Source organism: Oncorhynchus gorbuscha, linkage group LG07 (genome assembly GCF_021184085.1).
Source record: "Oncorhynchus gorbuscha isolate QuinsamMale2020 ecotype Even-year linkage group LG07, OgorEven_v1.0, whole genome shotgun sequence".
NCBI lineage: Eukaryota > Metazoa > Chordata > Actinopteri > Salmoniformes > Salmonidae > Oncorhynchus > Oncorhynchus gorbuscha.
In genome coordinates, this window is record NC_060179.1 from 14,923,620 (window position 1) to 14,949,996 (window position 26,377).

The 26,377-nt window shown below is 43.8% G+C and overlaps 2 protein-coding genes across 3 annotated transcripts; both read left to right on the forward strand.

Moving 5' to 3' along the window:
- The first annotated feature begins 981 nt into the window (after nt 1-981).
- On the forward strand, nt 982-2,989 carry LOC124039114 (putative protein TPRXL). 2 transcript variants are annotated; one of them, XM_046354998.1, is made up of 4 exons: nt 982-1,245; nt 1,779-1,890; nt 2,048-2,122; nt 2,212-2,989. In XM_046354998.1, exons 1-4 carry the CDS (start codon nt 1,170-1,172, stop codon nt 2,645-2,647), a joined length of 699 nt encoding a protein of 232 aa, XP_046210954.1. In that variant the 5' UTR covers nt 982-1,169; the 3' UTR covers nt 2,648-2,989. The 2 variants fall into 2 exon arrangements, with proteins under 2 accessions (XP_046210954.1, XP_046210953.1); XM_046354997.1 differs by having other exon boundaries at nt 998-1,245; nt 1,776-1,890.
- A 9,972-nt stretch (nt 2,990-12,961) lies between these two features.
- LOC124039115 (eotaxin-like) lies at nt 12,962-24,641 on the forward strand. The gene is made up of 4 exons (XM_046354999.1): nt 12,962-13,329; nt 18,343-18,463; nt 23,080-23,150; nt 24,354-24,641. Exons 1-4 carry the CDS (start codon nt 13,248-13,250, stop codon nt 24,389-24,391), a joined length of 312 nt encoding a protein of 103 aa, XP_046210955.1. The 5' UTR covers nt 12,962-13,247; the 3' UTR covers nt 24,392-24,641.
- The last annotated feature ends 1,736 nt before the right edge of the window (nt 24,642-26,377 follow it).

Consider the following 26,377-nt stretch of genomic DNA (forward strand, 5'->3'; position numbering starts at 1 on the left):
TGAATACAGTCAAAGGTTATGACACTCCATCATGTCACTAGGTTGTGGTGATGTCACTGCACATCCTTTCTACCAGGGATGCCCATTCCCCTGGCCCCTACTGGCCCTTAGCCACTACTGCTAGTGACCCCCTCAACTCACAGAGAATGCTGTTCTAGTTGAACCAGTGTTTTGGTCCAGAGACCTCCATTAGGTTATAAAAGGAGCAAATAAAGGACTATTGACCGAAACTGTTATAATTATATTGCATAATCTGAACTTTTCTTCACGAGTCAGTCAGTCAGACAGGCAAACACATGATCTATTCTTCCGGTGGCCGTTCTCCTCTCAGTGTGAGGTGCTAAGAAAAGCATAATAACGGGACATTTTCTGTTTGTGTTAGATGTGGTTCCTTCCTCTTTCCCAGGGAGACAGAGAGTATTGAGTCATCAGGAAGGAAGCCAGGTTTATTCTGATCTTGACCACAAACGGTTGTGGTACCAATTGGAATGGTCACCATTAGATTTCATATAATAGCACATGACATGACAAAAAAATCACAAGATGTGAAGTGATGTATTTTTTTTGTCTCTCCTGTGGCCCGCGGCCTGAGAAGGCCAATGATCAAGGTTGTGACTCTCCATGTGTCATTGAGGTGGGTTCGCCATGATGTCACCACCCGAAACCCCTCCCTAATGTAGGAGCACTCAATATTGGAAACAAAAAACAAAATCACCAAATGTTCGATCTTTCATTATTTTCCGACAAGCTGATGTGTTTCATTTGTAAAGTCTTAATCAGAGGACTTGTAGCTCAGACATTAGAATAAACCCTCTGTCGGCTTTCTGATCTTCTGTAAGGCATTCTGGGAAAGACCCATGTTCAGTTGTCTGGTCTGAATGCTGATGAAAGTGTTTCCTGTTGGTAAAGGACCTGCGGTGACGCAGCAGAAACCCCCGTAGTCTTTTATTCCCTCTGTCATTCACAAAGGAAATAGATGAGAGCGGATTAATGACTGAACCGGAGGTGACACTTCTGCTTTTCAGGCCTTAAGTACCCTCAACCCTGGTGAAGATGGACACAACAGACTTGACCCTGAGCTGAGCAGCCTGCAGAGAAGAGAGACAGTTGATTTATCTATTTATTGAACTTTTATTGTACCATTTGAGTCTCTGACATTTCGGGTAAAGATGGTGACCTGTGGAACTCTGGTGAAGATCTGGACATTAGCCTTCGTCATAGCAGCACTGGGCTGGACTGGGACAGGTAAGGGGGAGGGAGTGTGTATTAGAGCTGGGCTGGACTGGGACAGATAAGGGGAAGGGAGTGTGTGTTAGAGCTGGGCTGGACTGGGACAGGTAGGGGGAAGGGAGTGTGTGTTAGAGCTGGGCTGGACTGGGACAGGTAAGGGGAAGGGAGTGTGTGTTAGAGCTGGGCTGGACTGGGACAGGTAAGGGGAAGGGAGTGTGTGTTAGAGCTGGGCTGGACTGGGACAGGTAGGGGGAAGGGAGTGTGTGTTAGAGCTGGGCTGGACTGGGACAGGTAGGGGGAAGGGAGTGTGTGTTAGAGCTGGGCTGGACTGGGACAGGTAAGGGGAAGGGAGTGTGTGTTAGAGCTGGGCTGGACTGGGACAGGTAAGGGGAAGGGAGTGTGTGTTAGAGCTGGGCTGGACTGGGACAGGTAGGGGGAAGGGAGTGTGTGTTAGAGCTGGGATGTAACAGGGTACATGGTTTTTGAAGTGATTGCCAGGTCAAGAGGATTTGTATGAACATATGTAAACTCTTCTCCCTCCTCAGTAGATGGAGAAAAGCTGGTGTCGTGCTGTAAGACAGTGTCTAGGACAGAGATGACCGATCCCATCACAGGCTACTGGATTCAGAACTATAACGCTCCTTGTATACGGGCCGTCATGTAAGGAACTTTTAGTCTATTTCATTTAGGTTTATCCAGTCTCATATGTTGTCACAAAGTGCTTTACAGTATGTCGTGGCCATGTTGTGTCAAAGCCCCCAGACATGTTGTGTCCAACCAATTCAGTTTCAGTGTTAACACTGTGTTTCTCCTGCAGCTTTGAGACGAAGAAAGGTCTGTTCTGTAGTTACCATAAACAACCCTGGGTACGCCGCAAGATTCAGCAGTTTGAGTAAGTTGAAAATCACACACACACACACATACACACACAGGAAAGAGCAACTGAGAAAATGAAACTGATTGTAATTTGTTCCTTTCTAGAATGGCCCGTCTGAGCTCAACATTTCTCTCACCCTCCTCTCCGCCCTCTCTCACCTCCACCTCCACCCCTACCACTACCTCCTTACCCTCCTCTCCACCCTCCATCAACTCCTCTCCTCCCTCTCTCACCTCCACCAGTACCCCCTTAACCTCCTCTCGCTCCTCATCTCCTCCCTCTCTCACCTCCACCCCTACCTTCTTACCCTCCTCTCCTCTTTCTGTTTTCTCCTCTCTTTTCCCTCTTTCCTCCTCTTCTCCATCCATACCTTCCTCTCCTCCCTCTCTTTCCTCCTCTCCTTCCTATCTCCTCTCCTCTCTTTTCCCTGCCTCCTCCTCTCCTCCCTCTATCTCTTCCTCTCCTCCCTCTTTCTCCTCCCTCCGTCATCGGGAATTGACCAAGAATGCCTCAACTCAGCAGTCAACATCCAACCAATAGAGTCATTGCTAATGGCTGAAGCTCCGCAGATGTTCAAAACTTCCAATATGCATATTACATTCATATTGAATATCTTATTCATATTGACGTTTTTCATAGTCTGATTATCTAGTTATACTTGAACTCAGTTGCCATAATCATGTTCAATGGGTTGTTAGAGGTTTTATGAATTACATTTAAGACCCGTGTTGTATGTGCCCATTCTTTTATTTATTCAGGTACTTATGGGGGCTTGTAGAACATTTGGATGTATAGATGAATAGGTTAATATTTGGCTGTTTTTGTAATTCATCATGTCAATAAGTTATCAATGTTATTTAATAAATGTATTTATTTATTAAATACTTATACATTTACTTTGTTTATTTTCTATCAATTAACGTTATTTTGAATTTGCAATATGCAGACATCGCTCCACCAAATCCTGGTTTCTAAAATTTAAGTTTACATGACAGAACAAGCAATAGTGTAGAGAATCATTGTACCATCTAAACCACTGTGAAATATCATTTCAATATCTCTGAATACTGTATTTTCAGCTGTTTGAATCTGGTGTACAAAACCAAAAGTAAATGACTAAAAAACGAAACTTAAGAACTGGAAGCATTGAAATAGCACTCATAGAACAGATTTACTGCTTCTTAGACTTGCTTTCAATGAGAATGACAGATCTATAACTCCTTTTCTATGTGAATTTGGTCTGGTCACTCATAAAGTTACAGCTTTAAGAAATGTTCATCAGAACAATTTCATTTTATGCTTATTTATTCAATGTAGGTGTAAACATCAGGAAATCTATGAAACTTTGCTGGAACTGAAACAGAAAATAAAATGATGTTATTTGTTGTCGTCAGTCTGACATCACGTGACACAGAAAAAAACACCATGCATTTGCAGCATCAGTTGTTCATACTTTTTAGTGTGTGTGTGTGTGTGTACCTTTTATTAATCCATCCTTCTCAGAAAGACTGCTGCAGGGGGTTGTAGTGTTGGTGGTTTGTTAGGTGAGGTAGTAGGGGGTGAAATATAGTCAGAAAGGGAGAGAGAGAGAGGGAGGAGGTGTGAATTTACCATTACCAATACTGACCACATCATACAATGACACACACATGAACAAAGCAAGGTGGGACTTGCCACTCATGCTGTTAATGTAACCCACAGTGAGATACAAAACCTGACACTTCCCCTGCCTTCCAGACAGACTCATCGCCACGGTTACCAGACCACTCAGTAGACCTCCGACCCGTCTCCGTAGTTTAGTGCCTAGCAGAGTAGCTATCTGTCTCTGGTCTGTCGAACAGTCGGTACATCAATCTGTCCATTCCACCGTCCAGCCAGTTAGTAAGCCAGTCAATTAGTCAGCCAGCCAGTCAGCCAGCCAGTCAGTCAGTCAGCCAGTCAGTCAGCCAGTCAGCCAGTCAGCCAGTCAGCCAGTCAGCCAGCCAGCCAGTCAGCCAGCCAGTCAGCCAGTCAGCCAGTCAGCCAGCCAGCCAGTCAGTCAGTCAGTCAGCCAGCCAGTCAGTCAGCCAGTCAGCCAGTCAGCCAGCATGTCCGTGTTCCAGTCCTGATCACTGATCACCATGTGTGTGTACCTCACCTCTGTGTCTGCTAACTGTGAGGATTGATTCACTGATTGATTGATTGGTTGATTGATGATGTGGTGAATGATTGAATACCATATTATATTGTATACATTCTATAACTATATATGAATATATAATATCTATATTATACTATACACACATATTAAAATGCAGAAAATGTTACAATTTGGTTAAAGTTTCCATTGAGTTACTGTAATTGACAGGCTTTCGACAGACCTCTTACAACTCAGACCTCTTGGATCCAGAGTGGTCCCCGAACCACAGTTATCTTGGATCCAGAGTGGTCCTCGAACCACAGTTCTCTTGGATCCAGAGTGGTCCTCGAACCACAGTTCTCTTGGATCCAGAGTGGTCCTCGAACCACAGTTTTCTTGGATCCAGAGTGGTCCACGAACCACAGTTCTCTTGGATCCAGAGTGGTCCTCGAACCACAGCTCTCTATACATTTAAAATACTTTTTAACTGTTTAGTTTTACATGGGGGGATGATAACTAACCGTTTGAATATACTGCATCTTCAGTAGATTTGAATGTATCTTTAAACACACACACAGGCACAGCTTGTTTGATTTCCTGGTTGCTATTTTTGACACCTTTGACACCTCTGAGATAGGCTAGGTCACATGGTTTCCTGTCAGTGTCTCATAACTAAAACACACCATGTTTATGGTTAGTTTAGAGATCAGCCCATTCTCATCTTTTTTTCCACAAATTGGTCTTTTGACCAATTACATCAGATCTCTTTCACATGAGCTCTTTTTCAGAGCTGATCGGATTTGTCAAAACACCCATTAGTAAAAACAAAATATCAGAATTGGGCTACCGGTCTAAATCTCTTATTTCTGTTATTCTCTGTCACTTCCTCTCTCTGCCACTTCCTTTCTCTGTCACTTCCTTTCTTCCCCTTTCTCAGATCGTCGGCCAACTAAGCTAACCACAAGTTCCTCCACCAGTGTGTCTAACACTCACATCAAATCTCTACTGCAAGGATACCACATCCAAAACATGCGCCGCTCGTGGATGCCATGTGTAAGGCTCGAACACACACACACACACACACACACACACACACACACACACACACACACACACACACACACACACACACACACACACACACACACACACACACACACACACACACACACACACACACACACACACACACACACACACACACACACACACACACACACACACACACACACACACACACACACACACACACACACACACACAGTCTTATATTTCTGTCTCTCTCTAGATTTGAATGTGATGAAAAAGCAAAGAAGACATGTTTGACCATGACTGGAACCCTCTCCACTGTAAACACGCCTCCTCACCATCTCCTGCATCCTCCTCCCCTCCTCACCATCTCCTGCATCCTCCCCCCAATATCCTCTATCAGCAGTATGTTACAGTCTGTTGTTGTGCTAATGCTGTTCATACATGTGTTTACGCTGATCTAAGACAGAGATTACATTTCCATGGGAGAATATGCCCCCCCCCAAAAAAAAATTCAGAACAAAACATTTTGGGGTAGCATAGCATATGAACACGTCATCAGCAGTGGCAGATTTCTATGAAATATGAGTGATTTTTAAATTTACGTATGTTAAAAGGAAGCTTTTATGGTGTGGTCATACCCCAACAACAGAATGTTGTGGGCGTATTCTGGTCATTAAAAATATTCATGCGAGTAGACCGCTGATTGCCCAGTTCATCACTGCAACATTCTTCCACTTATCCTTCCACTTATACTGTGTTTTCAAAATACCCCTCAAGAGAGGCTTAATAAGTCATGTCAAACTGTGTAGAATTGCACAACAATTTTGCCCTTGATCGAAGCACACAGTAGTGTTCTGAAGTGATATATAGCAGAGCTGAGAGTCTAACCTCTTAGCACCACCTAGTGGCCAACTGGGACTACACAGTGTGTCTGAGGTGGAGTAGGACCACATATGTCGTAAGTACAATGAGCGGCCTGCTGTGTGTCACCTTCATATGCATACACACAAATCTGAACGTAAAAGAATGGACTTAAGAGATATATAAATATTAGGATGAGCAATGTCGGAGTGGCATTGACTAAATGCAGTAGAATAGAATACAGTATGTCAACACTATTATAGTGACTAGTGTTCCATTATTAAAGTGACTAGTGATCCATTATTAAAATGACTAGTGTTCCATTATTAAAGTGACTAGTGTTCCATTATTAAAGTGACTAGTGTTCTATTATTAAAGTGACTAGTGTTCCATTATTAAAGTGACTAGTGTTCTATTATTAAAGTGACTAGTGTTCCATTATTAAAGTGACTAGTGTTCTATTATTAAAGTGACTAGTGTTCCATTATTAAAGTGACTAGTGTTCTATTATTAAAGTGACTAGTGTTCCATTATTAAAGTGACTAGTGTTCTATTATTAAAGTGACTAGTGTTCTATTATTAAAGTGACTAGTGTTCCATTATTAAAGTGACTAGTGTTCCATTAGTAAAGTGACTAGTGTTCTATTATTAAAGTGACTAGTGTTCCATTATTAAAGTGACTAGTGTTCTATTATTAAAGTGACTAGTGTTCCATTATTAAAGTGACTAGTGATCCATTATTAAAATGACTAGTGATCCATTATTAAAGTGACTAGTGTTCTATTATTAAAGTGACTAGTGTTCCATTATTAAAGTGACTAGTGTTCTATTATTAAAGTGACTAGTGTTCCATTATTAAAGTGACTAGTGATCCATTATTAAAATGACTAGTGTTCCATTATTAAAGTGACTAGTGTTCCATTATTAAAGTGACTAGTGTTCCATTAGTAAAGTGACTAGTGTTCTATTATTAAAGTGACTAGTGATCCATTATTAAAATGACTAGTGATCCATTATTAAAATGACTAGTGTAGGCCTCCCGGGTGGCGCAGTGGTTAAGGGCGCTGTACTGCAGCGCCAGCTGTGCCATCAGAGACTCTGGGTTCGCCCCCAGGCTCTGTTGTAACCGGCCGGGACCGGGAGGTCTGTTGGGCGACGCACAATTGGCATAGCGTCCTCCGGGTTAGGGAGGGCTTGGTCGGTAGGGATGTCCTTGTCTCATCAGCGACTCCTGTGGCGGGCCGGGTGCAGTGAGCGCTAACCAAGGTTGCCAGGTGCACAGTGTTTCTTCGGACACATTGGTGCTGCTGGCTTCCGGGTTGGATGTGAGATGCGAGCTGTGTAAAGAAGCAGTGCGGTTTGGTTGGGTTGTGTATCGGAGGACACATGACTTTCAACCTCTCCCGAGCCGTACGGGAGTTGTAGCGATGAGACAAGATGGTAGCTACTAAAAACAATTGGATACCATGAAAAAGGGGTAAAAATAAAACGTAAAAAAAGACTAGTGTTCCATTATTAACCAGCAGCATATCATACCACTGCTGGTTTCTGAAGCTAAGCTGCATTGGTCCTGGTCAGTTCCTGGTTGAGAACCAGATGCTGCTGAAAGTGGTGTTGGAGGGCCAGTAGGAGGCACTCTTTCCTCTGGTCCAAAAAAATAATAATATCCCAATACCTCAGGACACTGCCCCGTGTAGGGTGCTGTCTTTTCGATGGGATCTTAAACGGATGTCCTGACTCTCTGAGGTCATTAAAGATCTCATGGCACTTATTGTAAGAGTAGGGGTGTTAACCCTGGTGTCCTGGCTAAATTCCCAATCTGGCCCTCAAACCATCATGGTCACCTAATAATCCCCAGTTTACGATTGGCTCATTCCCCCCTAGTCTTTCATTCATTCTGTCGTTCAAACAAATAATAGATGACTGAGGTGACACTTCTGCTTTTCAGGCCTTAAGTTCCCTCAACCCTGGTGAAGATGGACACAACAGACTTGACCCTGAGCTGAGCAGCCTGCAGAGAAGAGAGAGAGTTGATTTATCTATTTATTGAACTTTTATTGAACCTCCACCCCATACCACTACCACCTTACCCTCCTCTCCGACCTCTCTCACCTCCATCTCCACCCCATACCACTACCTCCTTACCCTCCTCTCCGACCTCTCTCACCTCCACCTCCACCTCCACCCCATACCACTACCTCCTTACCCTCCTCTCCGACCTCTCTCACCTCCACCTCCACCTCCACCCCATACCACTACCACCTTACCCTCCTCTCCGACCTCTCTCACCTCCACCTCCACCTCCACCCCATACCACTACCTCCTTAACCTCCTCTCCGACCTCACTCACCTCCACCTCCACCCCTACCACTACCTCCTTACCCTCCTCTCCGACCTCTCTCACCTCCACCTCGACCCCATACCACTACCTCCTTACCCCCCCCTCTGACCTCTCTCACCTCCACCTCCACCCCATACCACTACCTCCTTACCCTCCTCTCCGACCTCTCTCACCTCCACCCATACCACTACCTCCTTACCCTGCTCTCCGACCTCTCTCACCTCTCTCACCTCCACCTCCACCCCATACCACTACCTCCTTACCCCCTCTCCGACCTCTCTCACCTCCACCTCCACCCCATACCACTACCTCCTTACCCACCTCTCCTCCCTCTCTCACCTCCACCTCCACCCCTACCACTACCTCCTTACCCTCCTCTCCGACCTCTCTCATCTCCACCTCCACCCCATACCAGTACCTCCTTACCCTCCTCTCCGACCTCTCTCACCTCCACCCCTGCCACTACCTCCTTACCCTCCTCTCCGACCTCTCTCACCTCCACCCCTACCAGTACCTCCTTACCATCCTCTCCGACCTCTCTCACCTCCACCTCCACCCCATACCAGTACCTTCTTAACCTCCTCTCCGACCTCTCTCACCTCCACCCCTACCACTACCTCCTTACCCTCCTCTCCGACCTCTCTCACCTCCACCCCTACCAGTACCTCCTTACCATCCTCTCCGACCTCTCTCACCTCCACCTCCACCCCATACCAGTACCTTCTTAACCTCCTCTCCGACCTCTCTCACCTCCACCCCTACCACTACCTCCTTACCCTCCTCTCTGACCTCTCTCACCTCCACCCCATACCAGTACCTCCTTACCCTCCTCTCCGACCTCTCTCACCTCCACCCCTACCACTACCTCCTTACCCTCCTCTCCGACCTCTCTCACCTCCACCTCCACCCCATACCAGTACCTCCTTACCCTCCTCTCCGACCTCTCTCACCTCCACCTCCACCTCCACCCCATACCACTACCTCCTTACCCCCCTCTCCTGCCTCTCTCACCTCCACCCCTACCACTACCTCCTTACCCTCCTCTCCAACCTCTCTCACCTCCACCCCTACCACTACCTCCTTACCCTCCTCTCCGACCTCTCTCACCTCCACCTCCACCCCATACCAGTACCTCCTTACCCTCCTCTCCGACCTCTCTCACCTCCACCTCCACCCCATACCAGTACCTCCTTACCCTCCTCTCCGACCTCTCTCACCTCCACCTCCACCTCCACCCCATACCACTACCTCCTTACCCCCCTCTCCTGCCTCTCTCACCTCCACCCCTACCACTACCTCCTTACCCTCCTCTCCAACCTCTCTCACCTCCACCCCTACCACTACCTCCTTACCCTCCTCTCCGACCTCTCTCACCTCCACCTCCACGCCATACCAGTACCTCCTTACCCTCCTCTCCGACCTCTCTCACCTCCACCTCCACCCCATACCAGTACCTCCTTACCCTCCTCTCCTCCCTCTCTCACCTCCACCCCTACCAGTACCTCCTTACCCTCCTCTCCGACCTCTCTCACATCCACCTCCACCTCCACCTCCACCCCATACCACTACCTCCTTACCCTCCTCTCCGACCTCTCTCACCTCCACCTCCACCCCATACCAGTACCTCCTTACCCTCCTCTCCGACCTCTCTCACCTCCACCCCTACCACTACCTCCTTACCCTCCTCTCCGACCTCTCTCACCTCCACTTCCACCTCCACCCCATACCACTACCTCCTTACCCTCCTCTCCTCCCTCTCTCACCTCCACCTCCACCCCTACCACTACCTCCTTACCCTCCTCTCCTCTCCTCCCTCTCTCACCTCCACCTCCACCCCTACCACTACCTCCTTACCCTCCTCTCCTCCCTCTCTCACCTCCACCTCCACCCCATACCACTACCTCCTTATACCCTCCTCTCCGACCTCTCTCACCTCCACCTCCACCCCTACCACTACCTCCTTACCCTCCTCTCCTCCCTCTCTCACCTCCACCTCCACCCCTACCACTACCTCCTTACCCTCCTCTCCTCCCTCTCTCACCTCCACCTCCACCCCTACCACTACCTCCTTACCCTCCTCTCCTCCCTCTCTCACCTCCACCTCCACCCCTACCACTACCTCCTTACCCTCCTCTCCTCCCTCTCTCACCTCCACCTCCACCCCTACCACTACCTCCTTACCCTCCTCTCCTCCCTCTCTCACCTCCACCTCCACCCCTACCACTACCTCCTTACCCTCCTCTCCTCTCTCTCTCACCTCCACCTCCACCCCTACCACTACCTCCTTACCCTCCTGTCCTCCCTCTCTCACCTCCACCTCCACCCCTACCACTACCTCCTTACCCTCCTCTCCTCCCTCTCTCACCTCCACCTCCACCCCTACCACTACCTCCTTACCCTCCTCTCCTCCCTCTCTCACCTCCAGCCCTACCGCTACCTCCTTACCCTCCTCTCCTCCCTCTCTCACCTCCACCTCCACCCCTACCACTACCTCCTTACCCTCCTCTCCTCCCTCTCTCACCACTTCTCCTCCTTTCCCTGCTTCCCCCTCTTTTCCCTGCCTCCTCCTCTCCTCTCTCTATCTCTTCCTCTCCTTCCTCTAACTCTTCCTCTCCTCCCTCTTTCTCCTCCCCCCGTCATCGGGAATCGACAAGAATGCCTCAACTCAGCAGTCAACATCCAACCAATAGAATCACTGCCAATGGCTGAAGCTCCTCTGATATTCCACTTTTTCATATCTAAGAAGCAGACATCCAATATGCATATTACATTCATATTGAATATCTTATTCATGTTGATGTTTTTCATAGTCTGAATAACTAGCTATAATTTATTCAGTTGTCATCATCATGTAAAATGGGTTACTAGAGTTGGAGAACATAAGTAGGCAGGGAAGTGCTGCTAAGGTACACAATAGTTTGTTTTGGTAGACAGAAGAGGACCAAGGCACTCTTCATATAATAAATTAAAATGCCTTTTTTGTTTGGCATGTTCAATGGAAACAAAGTTTTAAAAATGCAGACACGTTTCGGCTGCATAGTCTTCGTCAGGGAGCACAAGGATTTGTTAATACAATGTCCTCTTTTGAACAGCTTTTTCCAATCAGCCCTGATTTGAAGAAGCAGTGGTTACAGAATTCATTAGAGTTGTTATAGTTATTATGAATTATATTTTAAACCAGTATCTTATGTGTTTAATTATTAATCTATTCAAGTACTTATGGGGACTTGTAGTACTTTTTGATGTTTAGATGAATAGGTTCATATTTGGCTGTTTGTCATTCATCATGTCAATGAATTATCAATGTTATTTAATAAATGTATTTATTTACTTACACATTTACTTTGTAATTTTTTTAATTAATCAATGTTATTTTAAACTTGCAATATGCAGAAATCGCTCCACCACTTCTTGATTGGTAAAATCCTAATATTTTGCTTAATTTCAAGTTTGTGTGTCACGCCCTGACCTTAGAGAGCTTTTTAGGTCTCTATTTTGGTTTGGTCAGGGTGTGATTTGGGTGGGCATTCTATGTTCTATGATTTTGTATTACTTTGTTTTGGCCAGGTATGGTTCTCAATCAGCGACAGCTGTCTATCGTTGTCTCTGATTGGGAACCATACTTAAGTAGCTTTTTCCCACATGGTTTTTGTGGGTAGTTGTTTTCTGTTTAGTACCTTGCTCCTGACAGGACTGTCATTTTTGTTTCAGTTAGGTTTACTAAAAAGTCATGAACACTTACCACGCTGCGCATTGTGACAATAGTGTAGAGAACCATTGTACCATCTAAACCACTGTGAAATATCATTTCAATAACCAAGAATACTGTATTTTCAGCTGTTTGAATCTGGTGTACAAAACCAAAAGTAAAAGACTCAAAAAACGAAACTTAAGAACTGGAAGCATTGAAATAGCACTCATAGAACAGATTTACTGCTTCTTAGACTTGCTTTCAATGAGAATGACAGATCTATAACTCCTTTTCTATGTGAATTTGGTCTGGTCACTCATAAAGTTACAGCTTTAAGAAATGTTCATCAGAACAATTTCATTTTATGCTTATTTATTCAACGTAGGTGTAAACATCAGGAAATCTATGAAACTTTGCTGGAACTGAAACAGAAAATAAAATGATGTTATTTGTTGTCGTCAGTCTGACATCACGTGACACAGAAAAAAACACCATGCATTTGCAGCATCAGTTGTTCATACTTTTTAGTGTGTGTGTGTGTGTGTACTTTTTATTAATCCATCCTTCTCAGAAAGACTGCTGCAGGGGGTTGTAGTGTTGGTGGTTTGTTAGGTGAGGTAGTAGGGGGTGAAATATAGTCAGAAAGGGAGAGAGAGAGGGAGGAGGTGTGAATTTACCATTACCAATACTGACCACATCGTACAATGACACACACATGAACAAAGCAAGGTGGGACTTGCCACTCATGCTGTTAATGTAACCCACAGTGAGATACAAAACCTGACACTTCCCCTGCCTTCCAGACAGACTCATCGCCACGGTTACCAGACCACTCAGTAGACCTCCGACCCGTCTCCGTAGTTTAGTGCCTAGCAGAGTAGCTATCTGTCTCTGTTGGTCTGTCGAACAGTCGGTACATCAATCTGTCCATCCGTCCAGCCAGTTAGTAAGCCAGTCAATTAGTCAGCCAGTCAGCCAGTCAGTTAGTCAGCCAGTCAGCCAGTCAGCCAGTCAGTCAGCCAGCCAGTCAGCCAGTCAGCCAGCCAGTCAGCCAGTCAGCCAGTCAGCCAGCCAGTCAGTCAGCCAGTCAGCCAGCATGTCTGTGTTCCAATCCAGGACCCTCTCTCTGGCCCTCCTGATCACCATGTGTGTTTACCTCACCTCTGTGTCTGCTAACTGTGAGTACTGATTCACTGATTGATTAATTCATTGGTTGATTGATTGACGATGTAGTGATTGATTACCACATATTGTATACATTCTATAACTATATATGAATATATAATATCTATATGAGGCTATATACACTCACATTAAAATGCAGAAAATGTTACAATTTGGTTAAAGTTTCCATTGAGTTACTGTAATTGACAGGCTTTCGACAGACCTCCTACAACTCAGACCTCTTGGATCCAGAGTGGTTCTCTATATTTAAAATACTTTTTAACTGTTTAGTTTTACATGGGGGGGATGATGACTAACCGTTTGAATATACTGCATCTTCAGTAGACACCTCTGAGATAGGCCAGGTCACATGGTTTCCTGTCAGTGTCTCAGCTTTATGCAGCTCACCCTGCACGATCATCTCCAATGTAAATAACATGAGAAAGTCTACCTCTGATAATCTTCCCAGTAAAGCATTAAAAACAATCAAACAACCCGGAAAATAAAAATAGCCCATATTAACATATGTAGCCTAGGAAACAAGGTCCATGAAGTCAATAACTTGCTTGTAACAGACCGACTATCTCTGAAACTCACTTAGATAACACCTTTGATGATACAGTGGCAGCAATACATGGTTATAACATCTACAGAAAAGACAGAAATGCCAACAGAGGAGGTCTATATTCAGAACCACCTTCCTGTAAAGCTTAGAGACGATGTTATGTTAAATAATGTTGAAGTAATATGACTACAGGTTCATCTGCCTCACCTTAAGCCCATTCTTGTGTGAAGCTGCTATAGACCACCAAGAGCTAACAGACAGTATCTGGATAATATGTGTGAAATGCTTGATGATGTATGTGATATCAACAGAGAAGTATATTTTCTGGGTGATTTAAATATTAACTGGCTTTCATCAAGCTGCCCACTCAGGAAAAAACTTCAAACTGTAACCAGTGGCTGCAACCTGGATCAGGTTGTCAGTCAACCTACCAGGGTCGTTACAAACAGCACAGGAATGAAATCATCAACATGCATTGATCACATCTTTACTAACACTGCTGATATTTGCTTTAAAGCAGTATCCTAATCCATAGGATGTAGTGATTACAATATAATAGCCATATCTAGGAAAACCAAAGTTCCAAAGGCTGGGCCTAATATAGTGTATAAGAGGTCATAAAATAAGTTGTGTAGTGATTCATATGTTGATGATGTAAATAATATTTGCTGGTCTGAGATGTGTAATGAGGAGCAACCAGATGCTGCACTTGACACATTTATGAAACTTCTTATTCCAGTTAGTAATAAGCACGAACCCATTAAGAAAATGACTGTAAAAACTGTTAAATCCCCTTGGATTGATGAGGAATTGAAAAATTGTATGGTTGAGAGGGATGAGGCGAAAGGTATGGCAGATAAGTCTAGCAGCACAACTGATTGGCAAATGTACTGCAAATTTAAGAATTCATGTGACTAAACTAAAGAAAAAGAAAAAGGAACTACACTATGAAACAAAGAGAAATTATATAAAGAATTATAGTAAAAAGCTTTGGGGCACCTTTGGGAAAAAAAGCCAACTCAGCTCCTTCATTCATTAAATCAGATGACTCATTCATCACAAAACCCACTGATATTGCCAACTTCTTTAATTACTTTTTCATTGGCAAGATAAGCAAACTTAGGGATGACATGCCAGCAACAAATGCTGACACTACACATCCAAGTATATCGGACCAAATTATGAAAGACAATAATTGTACTTTTGAATTCGTTAAGTCAGTGTGGAAGAGGTGAAAAAATTATTGTTGTCTATCAACAATGACAAGCCACCGGGGTCTGACAATCTGGATGGAAAATGACTGAGGATAATAGCAGACAATATGCCACATCTTCAATTTAAGCCTGCTAGAGAGCGTGTGCCCTCAGGCCTGGAGGGAAGCTAAAGACATTCCGCTACCCAAGAATAGTAAAACCTCATTTACTGGCTCAAATAGCCAACAAATCAGCATGTTACCAACACTTAGTAAACTTCTGAAAAAAATGGTGTTTGACAATTCTGCTTCACAGTTAACATATTGACAACAGAATTTCAGCATGCTTATAGGGAAGGACATTCAACAAGCACAGCACTTACACAAATGACTGATGATTGGCTGAGAGAAATTTATGATGAAATGATTGTGGGGGCTGTCTTGTTAGACTTCAGTGCAGCTTTTGACATTATTGATCATAGTCTGCTGCTAGAAAAACATATGTGATTTGGCTTTACACCCCCTGATATAATGTGGACAAAGAGTTACTTATCTAACAGAACACAGAGGGTGTTCTTTAAAATGGAAGCCTCTCAAATATAATCCAGTTAGAATCAGGAATTCCCCAGGCTAGCTGTTTAGGCCCCTTGTTTTTTTTCTATTTTTACAAACGACATGCCACTAACTTTGAATAAAGCCAGAGTGTCTATATATGTGGATGACTCAGCACTATATATGTCAGCTACTACAGCGACTGAAATGACTGCAACACTCAACAAAGAGCTGCTGTTAGTTTCAGAGTGGGTGGCAAGGAATAAGTTAGCCCTAAATATTTCTAAAACTAAAAGCATCATATTTGGAACAAAATACTCACTAAACCTTAAACCTCAAGTAAATCTTGTAATAAATCATGTGGAAATTGAGCAAGTTGAGATGACTAAACTGCTTGGAGTAAACCTTGTCGTGTCTTTACTATCATTAACTGAAGACTGATAGATTTTATCAAAGATTCTCTGTAATTAGTTATTACACGATCAACTGATTAATCACTTAACTAATTAACTAGGAAGTCGGGGCATCAAGGAAAAATATTCAGATTACAAAGTTATCATTTCCTAAAATAACTTTTCAGATATTTTACCTGATCAATTAGTCTTCGAATTAATGAATTATTTACTTTACCTCACGTTAGTCTCATTCCAAACGTCGTAAACTGCACGAACCCAGTCTTCACTATGAGTCATCCATACATCAATTGTCTTAAATAATTTATTTAATACTAACTAAGTAATTCACAGAAATGCATAAACAAACAAACAAGGTAAATGTGGTTACATGATAGGAGAATGTGACCTAGTGGGTTAAACCAGCATGGCGGCTTGTTAGACAAAAGGGGAAGTGGGGGTCGACTAAGAAATCACTACAGAGTGACAATTATAACAATTGAAATGCTAATCCTTTGCACATGAACTCTCACTCATTCGGGAACAATCGATATGTATATATTTACGCTCAGGGTGTCATCTTGATCGCTGGTGAAAAGTTCATTTATTTTGTAGAATTGTACATCTCTCTCCCTCTCTCTCTCTGTCATGGTTACGGTGGGTAAGTTCAGATTGACATTCATTTGTTTCGTTATAGAATGGACGTTTTGGCGGTTGTCGTTCTTTGCGTTCAATGAGGCCTCCCAGGAGGCCTGACCCTAACCGGGCTCAGGGGCGGTCCTCTGATTTAGTTAAAATCAAAAGGGAATTGTATTTTTCTTCATTAAACAGTCCAAAATCATATTACACAATTATACAAACAGTATCATACTCACTCATTCATCTTATACAACAATTAGATGTCAACCTCATATCTGAGGCTTTTATATAAACAGCGTTATGGTAATGCAGCCACACCGTCTCCCATGAGCTTCCCCAAGTTGTGACAAACGGACCAGTTCGTAGCTGGATTCTTCACCGATCTTTTATACTTTCTCCGGAACATGAAATTTGTTCGTACCTCAAGTTCTGTGAGGTGGAAGGAATTCCTTTGTCCACCATGAAATTTTACTCTGCCTCTTATACTGTGTTGTCCATGAGGAGATCCTCAGGAATTTACAACATCTCTCTGACCACAGCAACCTAGTTGAAGGAGGCAAGGGGGAGGCAGGGAGAGGGGGATGGGGCTTGCTATACCCAAAGAGGCCAACGTCATAGCACCCTAGATTGGAAACTGTTATGGTCAAAACATATTAATGCTATAGTAGCTCAGATGGGGAGAAGTCTGTCTATAATAGAATTATGCTCTGCCTTCTTAACAACACTATCAACAAGGCAGTTCCTACAGGCCCTAGTTTTGTCGCACCCTCTACTGTCCAGTCGTGTGGTCAGGTGCCACAAAAAAGGGACTTAGGAAAATTTCAATTGGCGTAGAACAGGGCAGCACGGCTGGCCCTTGGATGTACACAGAGAGCTAATATTAATAATATGCATGTCAATCTCTCCTGGCTGAAAGTGGAGGAGAGATTGACTTCATCGCTACTTTTATTTATGAGAGGTATTGACATGTTGAATGCACCGAGCTGTCTGTCTAACTACTGGCTCACAGCTCGGACAGCCATGCATACCCCACAAGACATGCCACAAGTGGTCTCTTCACAGTCCCCAAGTCCAGAACAGACTAAGGGAGGCGCACAGTACTACATAGAGCCATGACTACATGGAACTCTATTCCACATCAAGTAACTCATGCCAACAGTAAAATTAGATTTAAAAAACAGATTAAAAACACCTTATGGAACAGCGGGACTGTGAAGCAACACAAACATTGGCACAGACACATGCATACATACACACACACACACACGATAACATACGCACTATACATACACATGGATTTAGTAGTGTAGATATGTGGTAAGGGGGAGTATGGGCCTGAGGGCACACAAATCTGTGAATGTATTGTAATGTTTTTAAAATTGTATAGACTGACTTAATTTTGATGGACCCCAGGAAGAGCTAATGGGGATCCATAATAAATACACACTAAAAACACATAATATTTATGGTTAGATTAGAGATCAGAGGCTGCCCATTCTCATTGATTTTTTCCACTAAATGTTCTTTTGACCAATCACATCAGATCTCTTTCACAGCTGATCTGATTGGTCAAAATACCAATTAGTAAAAACAACAGAACAGAATTGGGCTGCCTGTCTAAATATTTTATTTCTGTCTTTCTCTGTCTCCCTTTCTGTCACTTCCTTTCTTCCCTTTTATCTATCAGATCGTCGGCCAACTAAGGTAACCACAAGTTGCTGCACAAGAGTGTCTGACTCTCACATCAAATTTAGACTGCAAGGATACCACATCCAAAACGCCATGCCACCCTGTGTTGATGCCATCGTGTAAGTCTCGAACACACACACACACGTTGAACTCGGTGGTGTATGTTTTATGTGTAACGGATGTCGCCTTCTGAAGAGGAGGAATCGGACCAAAGCGCAGTGTGGTAAATGTTCATGACTTTTTATTAAACAGAACACTGAAACAAAAATGACAAAGTGAATAAATGAAACCGAAACAGTCCTGTCAGGTGCAAAACACTAAACAGAAAACAACTACCCACAAAAACCATGTGGGAAAAAGCTACCTAAATATGGTTCCCAATCAGAGACAACGATAGACAGCTGTCCCTGATTGAGAACCATACCCGGCCAAAACAAAGAAATACAAAATCATAGAAAAAAGAACATAGAATGCCCACCCAAATCACACCCTGACCAAACCAAAATAGAGACATAAAAAGCTCTAAGGTCAGGGCGTGACATTATGATTAACTTCTCATGGTATGATTGTGGTAACATACTGAAACTTAAGTCCTTTAGTTCATCTGACCTAGAATACCTCACAAGATAATTATTTTCAGTTTTAGTCAGATCCATGTGTATTCCCTCTCAAGCCGATACCACGATGGCCATCAAGGAACTACACTGGACTTTGTGCAAACCACATATCCTGAGGCCACATTTATTGTGGCTGGGGGTTGTAACAAAGGAAAACACTACCAAAGTTCTACCAACACATTGACTGTAGAACTCGCGCTGCTAAAACACTTGATCACTGCTACTCTCCCTTCCGGGATGGCTGCAAGCCCCCCCTCCCTTGGGCAAATCAGATCACGACTTAATTTTGCTCCTCCCTTCCTATACGCAGAAACTCAAACAGGAAGTAGCTGTGCTAAAATCTATTCAACGCTGGTCTGACCAATTGGAATCCAAGCTTCAAGATTGTTGGTAGCCTCCGAGAATAACATTGATACATCCACTACCGGTAAAACGTTTTAGAACACCTACACATTCAAGGGTTTTTCTTAATGTTTTTTTTCTTCTTTACCAATGTCTACATTGTAGAATAATAGTGAAGATATGAAAACTATGAAATAACATGTATGGAATCATGAAGTAACTAAAAAAGTGTGAAACAAATCAAAGTATATTTTTAGATTTTAGATTCTTCAAATAGGCTCCCTTTGTCTTGATGATGCTTTGCACACTCTTGGCATTCTCTCAACCAGCTTCACCAGGAATGCTTTTCCAACAGTCTTGAAGGAGTTCCCACATATGCTGGCACTTGTTGGCTGCTTTTTCTTCACTCTGCAGTCTGACTCATCCCAAGCCATCTCTATTTGGTTGAGGTCGAGGGATTGTGGAGGCCAGGTCATCTGATGCAGCACTCCATCACTCTCCTTCTTGGTCAAATAGCCCCTACACAGCCTGGAGGTGTGTTGGGTCATTGTCCAGTTGAAAAACAAATGATTATCCCACTAAGCGTAAACCAGATGAGATGGCGTTTTGCTGCAGAATTCTGTGGTAGTCATGCTGGTTAAGTGTACCTTAAATTCTAAATAAATCACAGACAGTGTCACCAGCAAAGCACCCCAATGGCATAACACCTCCGCCTTCATGCTTCACGGTGGGAAATACACATGCGGAGATCATCCGTTCACCCACAACCCGTCTCACAAAGACACAGCGGTTGGAACCAAAAATCTCACATTTGGACTCCAGACCAAAACACAAATTTCCACCAGTCTAATGTCCATTGCTCTTATTATTATTGGTGTCCTTCAACCATGAAGGCCTGATTCACACAGTCTCCTCTGAACAGTTAAAGTTGAGATGTGACTGTTACTTGAACTCTGTGAAGCATTTATTTGGGCTGCAATTTCTGAGGCTGGAAATTCTAATGAACTTATCCTCTGCAGCAGATGTAACTCTGAGTCTTCCTTTCCTGTGGCGGTCATCATGAGAGACAGTTTCATCATAGCGCTTGATGGTTTTTGCGACTTCACTTGAAGAAACTTTCAAAGTTCTTGAATTTTTCTGCATTGACTGACCTTCATGTCTTAAAGTAATGATGGACTGTGGTTTCTCTTTGCTTATTTGAGCTGTTCTTGCTATAATATTGACTTGGTATTTTACCAAAAAGGGCTATGTTCTGTATACCCCTCTACCTTTTCACAACACAACTGATTGGCTCAAACGCATTAAGAAGGAAAGAAATTCCACAAATTAACTTTTAAGACGGCACACCTGTTAATTGAAATGCATTCCAGGTGACTCCCTCATGAAGCTGGTTGAGAGAATACCAAGAGTGTGCAAAGCTGTCATCAAGGCAAAGGGTGGCTATTTGAAGAATCTCAAATATAGAGTATATTTAGATTTATTTAACACTTTTTTGGTTTCTCCATGATCCATGTGTGTTATTTCATAGTTTTGATGTCTTCACTATTATTCTGCAATGTAGAAAATAATAAAAATAAAGAAAAACCCTTGAATGAGTTGGTGTTCTATAACTTTTGACCGGTAGTGTACACTGACACGGTGACTGAGTTTGCCAGGAAGTGCATTGGCGATGTTGTTCCCGCTGTGACCATTAAAATCTACCCAACCCAGAAACAGTGGATAGACGGCAACATTTGTGGAAAACTGAAAGCGCGAACCACCCCACCCCATGGCAAGGTGACTGGGAATATGGTTGAATGCAAGCAGTGTAGTTATTCCTTCCGTAAAGCAATTAAACAGGCAAAACGTCAGTTCAGAGACTAAGTGGAGTCGCAATTCAATGACTCAGACACGAGACATATGTGGGAAGGGTCTACAGACAATCACGGATTACAAAGGTAAAACCAGCCACATCACAGACACTGACGTCTTGCTCCCGGACAAACTAAACACCGTCTTCACCAGCTTTGAGGAAAGCACAGTGCCACCGCCCGCTCCCAAGGACTGTGGGCTCTTGTTCTCCGTGGCCAACGTGACTAAGACATTCAAGTGTGTTAACCCTCACAAGGCTGCCAGCCCAGATGGCATCCCAAGCTGCCTCCTCAGAACATGCGTAGAGCAGCTGGCTGGAGTGTTTACAAACATATTCAATCTCTCCCTATCCCAGTCGGCTGTTCCCACTTGCTTCTAGATGTCCACCATTGTTCCTGTACCCAAGAAAGCAAAGGTAACTGAACTCAATGACTATCGCCGTGTAGCACTCATTGCATTAAGTGCTTTGAGAGGCTAGTAAAGGATCACATCACCTCTACCTTAACTGACACCCAAGACCCACTTCTATTTGCTTCGTGCCCCAATAGATCCACAGACGATGCATTCGCCATCACACTGCCCTATCCCATCTGGACAAGAGGAATACCTATGTAAGAATGCTGTTCATTGACAATAGCTCATCTATCAACAACATAGGACCCTCCAAGCTCATCATTAAGCTCGGGGCTCTGGGTCTGAACCCGACCCGGTGCAACTTGGTCCTGGACTTCCCGACGGGCTGTCCGCAGGTGGTGAAGGTAGGAAACAACACCTCCACTTTGCTGATTCTCAACACAGGGATCCCACAAGGCTGCATACTCAGCCATCTCTTGCACTCCCTGTTGACCCATGACTTTCAGGCCATGCACGCCTCCAACTCAATCATCAAGTTTGCAGACGACAACATCAGTAGGCCTGATTACCAACAACGAGGAGACAGCCCACAGGGAGGAGGTGAGGGCCCTGGCATAGTGGTGTCAGGTAAATTATCTCTCCCTCGATGTCAACAAAACAAAGGAGATGATCGTAGACTTCAGAAAACAGCAGAGTGAGCACGCTCCTATCCACATCGACGGGACTGCAGTGGAAAAGGTGGAAAGAATCAAGTTCCTCGGCGTACACATCACTGACAATCTGAAATCGTCTACCCATACAGACAGTGTCGTGAAGAAGGCGCAACAGCGCCTTGGTCCCTAAGAGCCTCACAAACTTTTACCGATGCACAAATGAGAGCATCCTGTCGAGCTGTATCACAGCCTGGTACGGCAACTCCAATGCCCGTAACCACAGGGCTCTCCAGAGGGTGGTGGGGTCTGCCCAACGCATCACTGGGGGCACACTGCCTGCCCACCAGGACATCTGCAGCAGCCGTTGTCACAGGAAGGCAAAAAAGATTATCAAGGACATCAACCACCCGAGCCATGGCCTGTTCACCCCGCTACCATCCAGAAGGCGAGGTCAGTACAGGTGCATCAAAGTTGGGATCGAGAGTCTGAAAAAAGGCCATCACACTTTTAAATAGCCATCACTTGCCACCTACCACCTGATTACTCAACCCTGCACCTTAGAGGCTGCTGCCCTATGTACATAAACGTGGAATCACTGGTCATTATAATAACGGAACACTAGTCACTTTAATCATGTTTACATACTGCTTTACTCATTTCATATACATATACTGTAATCTATACTAATCTATTTGTCATTGCCACTCCGACATTGCACATCCTAATATTTCTATATTTCTTAATTCCTTTCTTTAACTTTTAGATTTGTGTGTATTGTTGTGAATAGTGAGATACTATTGCACTGTTAGAGCAAGGAACACAAGCATTTCTCTAAACCCGATATAACATCTGCTAAATATGTGTATGTGAACAATACAATTTAATACATTAGTAGTAATATTCTCTGTTTTGTTTCAGCTTCTACACAGTGAAAGGAGAGAAGATCTGCTCTGATCCCAAAGCACCCTGGGTCAACAAAAGAAAGCAATGTAAGGAGCTAACTCACACACACACACACACACACACACACACACACACACACACACACACACACACACACACACACACACACACACACACACACACACACACACACACACACACACACACACACACACACACACACACACACACACACACACACACACACACACACACACACACACACACACACACACACACACACACAGTCTTGTACACATAACCTTGTGGGGATGCAGAATTCAGTCCCATTCAAAATGTTAGTTTCTCTAACTCTAAACCTAAACCTAACACTAACCTGTACTCTAACCCTAACCTTAAACCCTAAACCTAACATTAGCTCCTAGATCCTAACCCTGAACGTAATTCTAACCTTAACCATAAACCAAACCCTAGCTCCTAACCCTAAACCTAACACTAGCTCCTAACCCTTAATGTAATTCTAACCCTACCCTAACCCTACCCCCTAACCCTAGATCCTAACCCTAAACCTAACCCTAGCTCCTAACCCTAAACGTAATTCTAACCCTACCCTAACCCTAGCCCCTAACCTTAGATCCTAACTCTAAACCTAACACTAGCTCCTAACCCTAACCCTAGATCCTAACCCTAAACCTAACACTAGCTCCTAACCCTAAACATAATCCTAACCCTAACCCCTAACTCTAGATCCTAACCCTAACCCTAGATCCTAACCCTAAACCTAACACTAGCTCCTAACCCTAAACATAATCCTAACCCTAACCCCTAACTCTAGATCCTAACCCTAACCCCTAACCCTAGATCCTAACCCTAAACCTAACACTAGCTCCTAACCCTAAACGTAATCCTAACCCTAACCCCTAACCCTAGATCCTAACCCTAAACCTAACACAAGCTCCTAACCCTAAACTTAATTCTAACCCTAACCCTTAATGTAATTCTAACCTTAACACTAATTCTAACCTTAACTCTTAAACCCCCTACAGATAGCATTTGACCTTGTGGGGACTAACAAAATGTCCCCAGTTGGTCAAATTTAGGTTTGTTTACTATTCTTGCACACACACACACACACACACACACACACACACACACACACACACACACACACACACACACACACACACACACACACACACACACACACACACACACACACACACACACACACACACACACACACACACACACACACACACAAACAGTCTTATATTTCTGTCTCTCTCTAGATTTGAATGTGATGAAAAAGCAAAGAAGACATGTTTGACCATGAATGGAACCCTCTCCACTGTAAACACGCCTCCTGCACCATCTCCTGCATCCTCCTCCCCTCCTCACCATCTCCTGCATCCTCCTCCCCTCCTCACCATCTCCTGCATCCTCCTCCCCTCCTCACCATCTCCTGCATGCTCCTCCCAAGATCCTCTATCAACACACTTCACTTTTCTGCTTATTTTTTGTCCATCTGGTCCTTAAGATTATTTTGTTGTGTTTTAAATTGATAGAATTTCATTAAAATACAGTATGTTACAGTCTGTTGTTGTGCTAATGTTGTTCATACATGTGGTTACACTGATCTAAGACAGAGACGAAATTGCCACGGGGGAACATGCCCCCACCCCCAATATTCAGAACAGGTGTATATTCGTCCCTCCCAATAATGACTTTAAATTCAAACAAAAATGTGAACATGTCATAAGCAAGGGCAAAATGTGTAGAATTGCAGGAAATTAGCTTTAAAGTAACTGTTCAGTGTTTCCAGATTTCTATGAAATATGGCCTACAATTAATTACAATATGAGTGAAATGGTTTTCCTTCTAAAAAATTGAAATCATGTATGTTATGAGGAAGCATTTGTGGTGTTGGCATATACTGGTCAATATAAATATTCAGGCGAGTAGACCGCTGATTGGCCAGCTCATCCCCCTCAGGAGGATGACATCATCCTCTGTGAGGAAATACCAAGCATTTTCTAAACGGTCTGTTTGAGGTTGGGTTTTTGATGTTTTTTTACTTCCAATTTACGCTTCGACCACAAATATGAGAAAAGGAGGAGTCAACGACATTATTTGGGTATGAGTTAACAGAATATTAACTTAACTTAATAAGTCATGTCAAACTGTGTAGAAGTGCACAACAATTTCGCCCTTGATCGAAGCACACAGTAGTGTTCTGAAGTGATATATAGCAGAGCTGAGAGTCTAACCTCTTAGCACCACCTAGTGGCCAATTGGGACTACACAGTGTGTCTGAGGTGAAATAGGACCACAGATTAAGAACAAATTCTTATTTACAATGACCGCCACCAAATGACAAAAGGCCTCCTGCGGGGACGGGGGCCTGGGATTAAAAATAACAAATAAATACAATATAAATATAGGACAAAACACCATGACAAGAGACAACTCGGCACTACATAAAGAGAGACCTAAGACAACAAAATAGCAAGGCAGCAACACATGACAACACAGCATGGTAGCAACAAAACATAACAACAACATGGAAGCAACACAACATGGTAGCAGCACAAAACATGGTACAAACATTATTGGGCACAGACAACAGCACAAAGGGCAAGAAGGTAGAGACAACAATACAACTGTCAGTAAGAGTGTCCATGATTGAGTCTTCAAATGAAAAGATTGAAATAAAATTGTCCAGTTTGAGTGTTTGTTGCAGCTCGTTCCAGTCGCTAGCTGCAGCGAACTGAAAAGAGAAGTGACCTAGGGATGTGTGTGCTTTGGGGACCTTTAACAGAATGTGACTCTACAGACTGGTCAGTGAGTACAATGAGGGGATGAGGCCTGCTGTGTGTCACCTTCATACACATGCACTGACCTGGCTGTAGAGAGAGAAGCAGGGGGCCTGTAGATAGTAACAGTGTTTTATTTATGTGATGGCTGCTCCTCTATATATTATTACACCTTAGAAACACACTGACCATTCAGAGAGAGAGAAATTATTATGAGAGAGTGTGGAAAGAGAGGGGGTAGAGACAGAGAGATGACGGGAGAGAAGCGAGAGATGAAGAGAGAGATGAGGGGAGAAGAGAGAGATGAGGGGAGAAAAGAGAGATGAGGGGAGAACAGAGAGATGAGGGGAGAAAAGAGAGAGATGAGGGGAGAAAAGAGAGAGATGAGGGGAGAAAAGAGAGAGATGAGGGGAGAAAAGAGAGAGATGAGGGGAGAAAAGAGAGAGATGAGGGGAGAAAAGAGAGATGAGGGGAGAAAAGAGAGATGAGGGGAGAAAAGA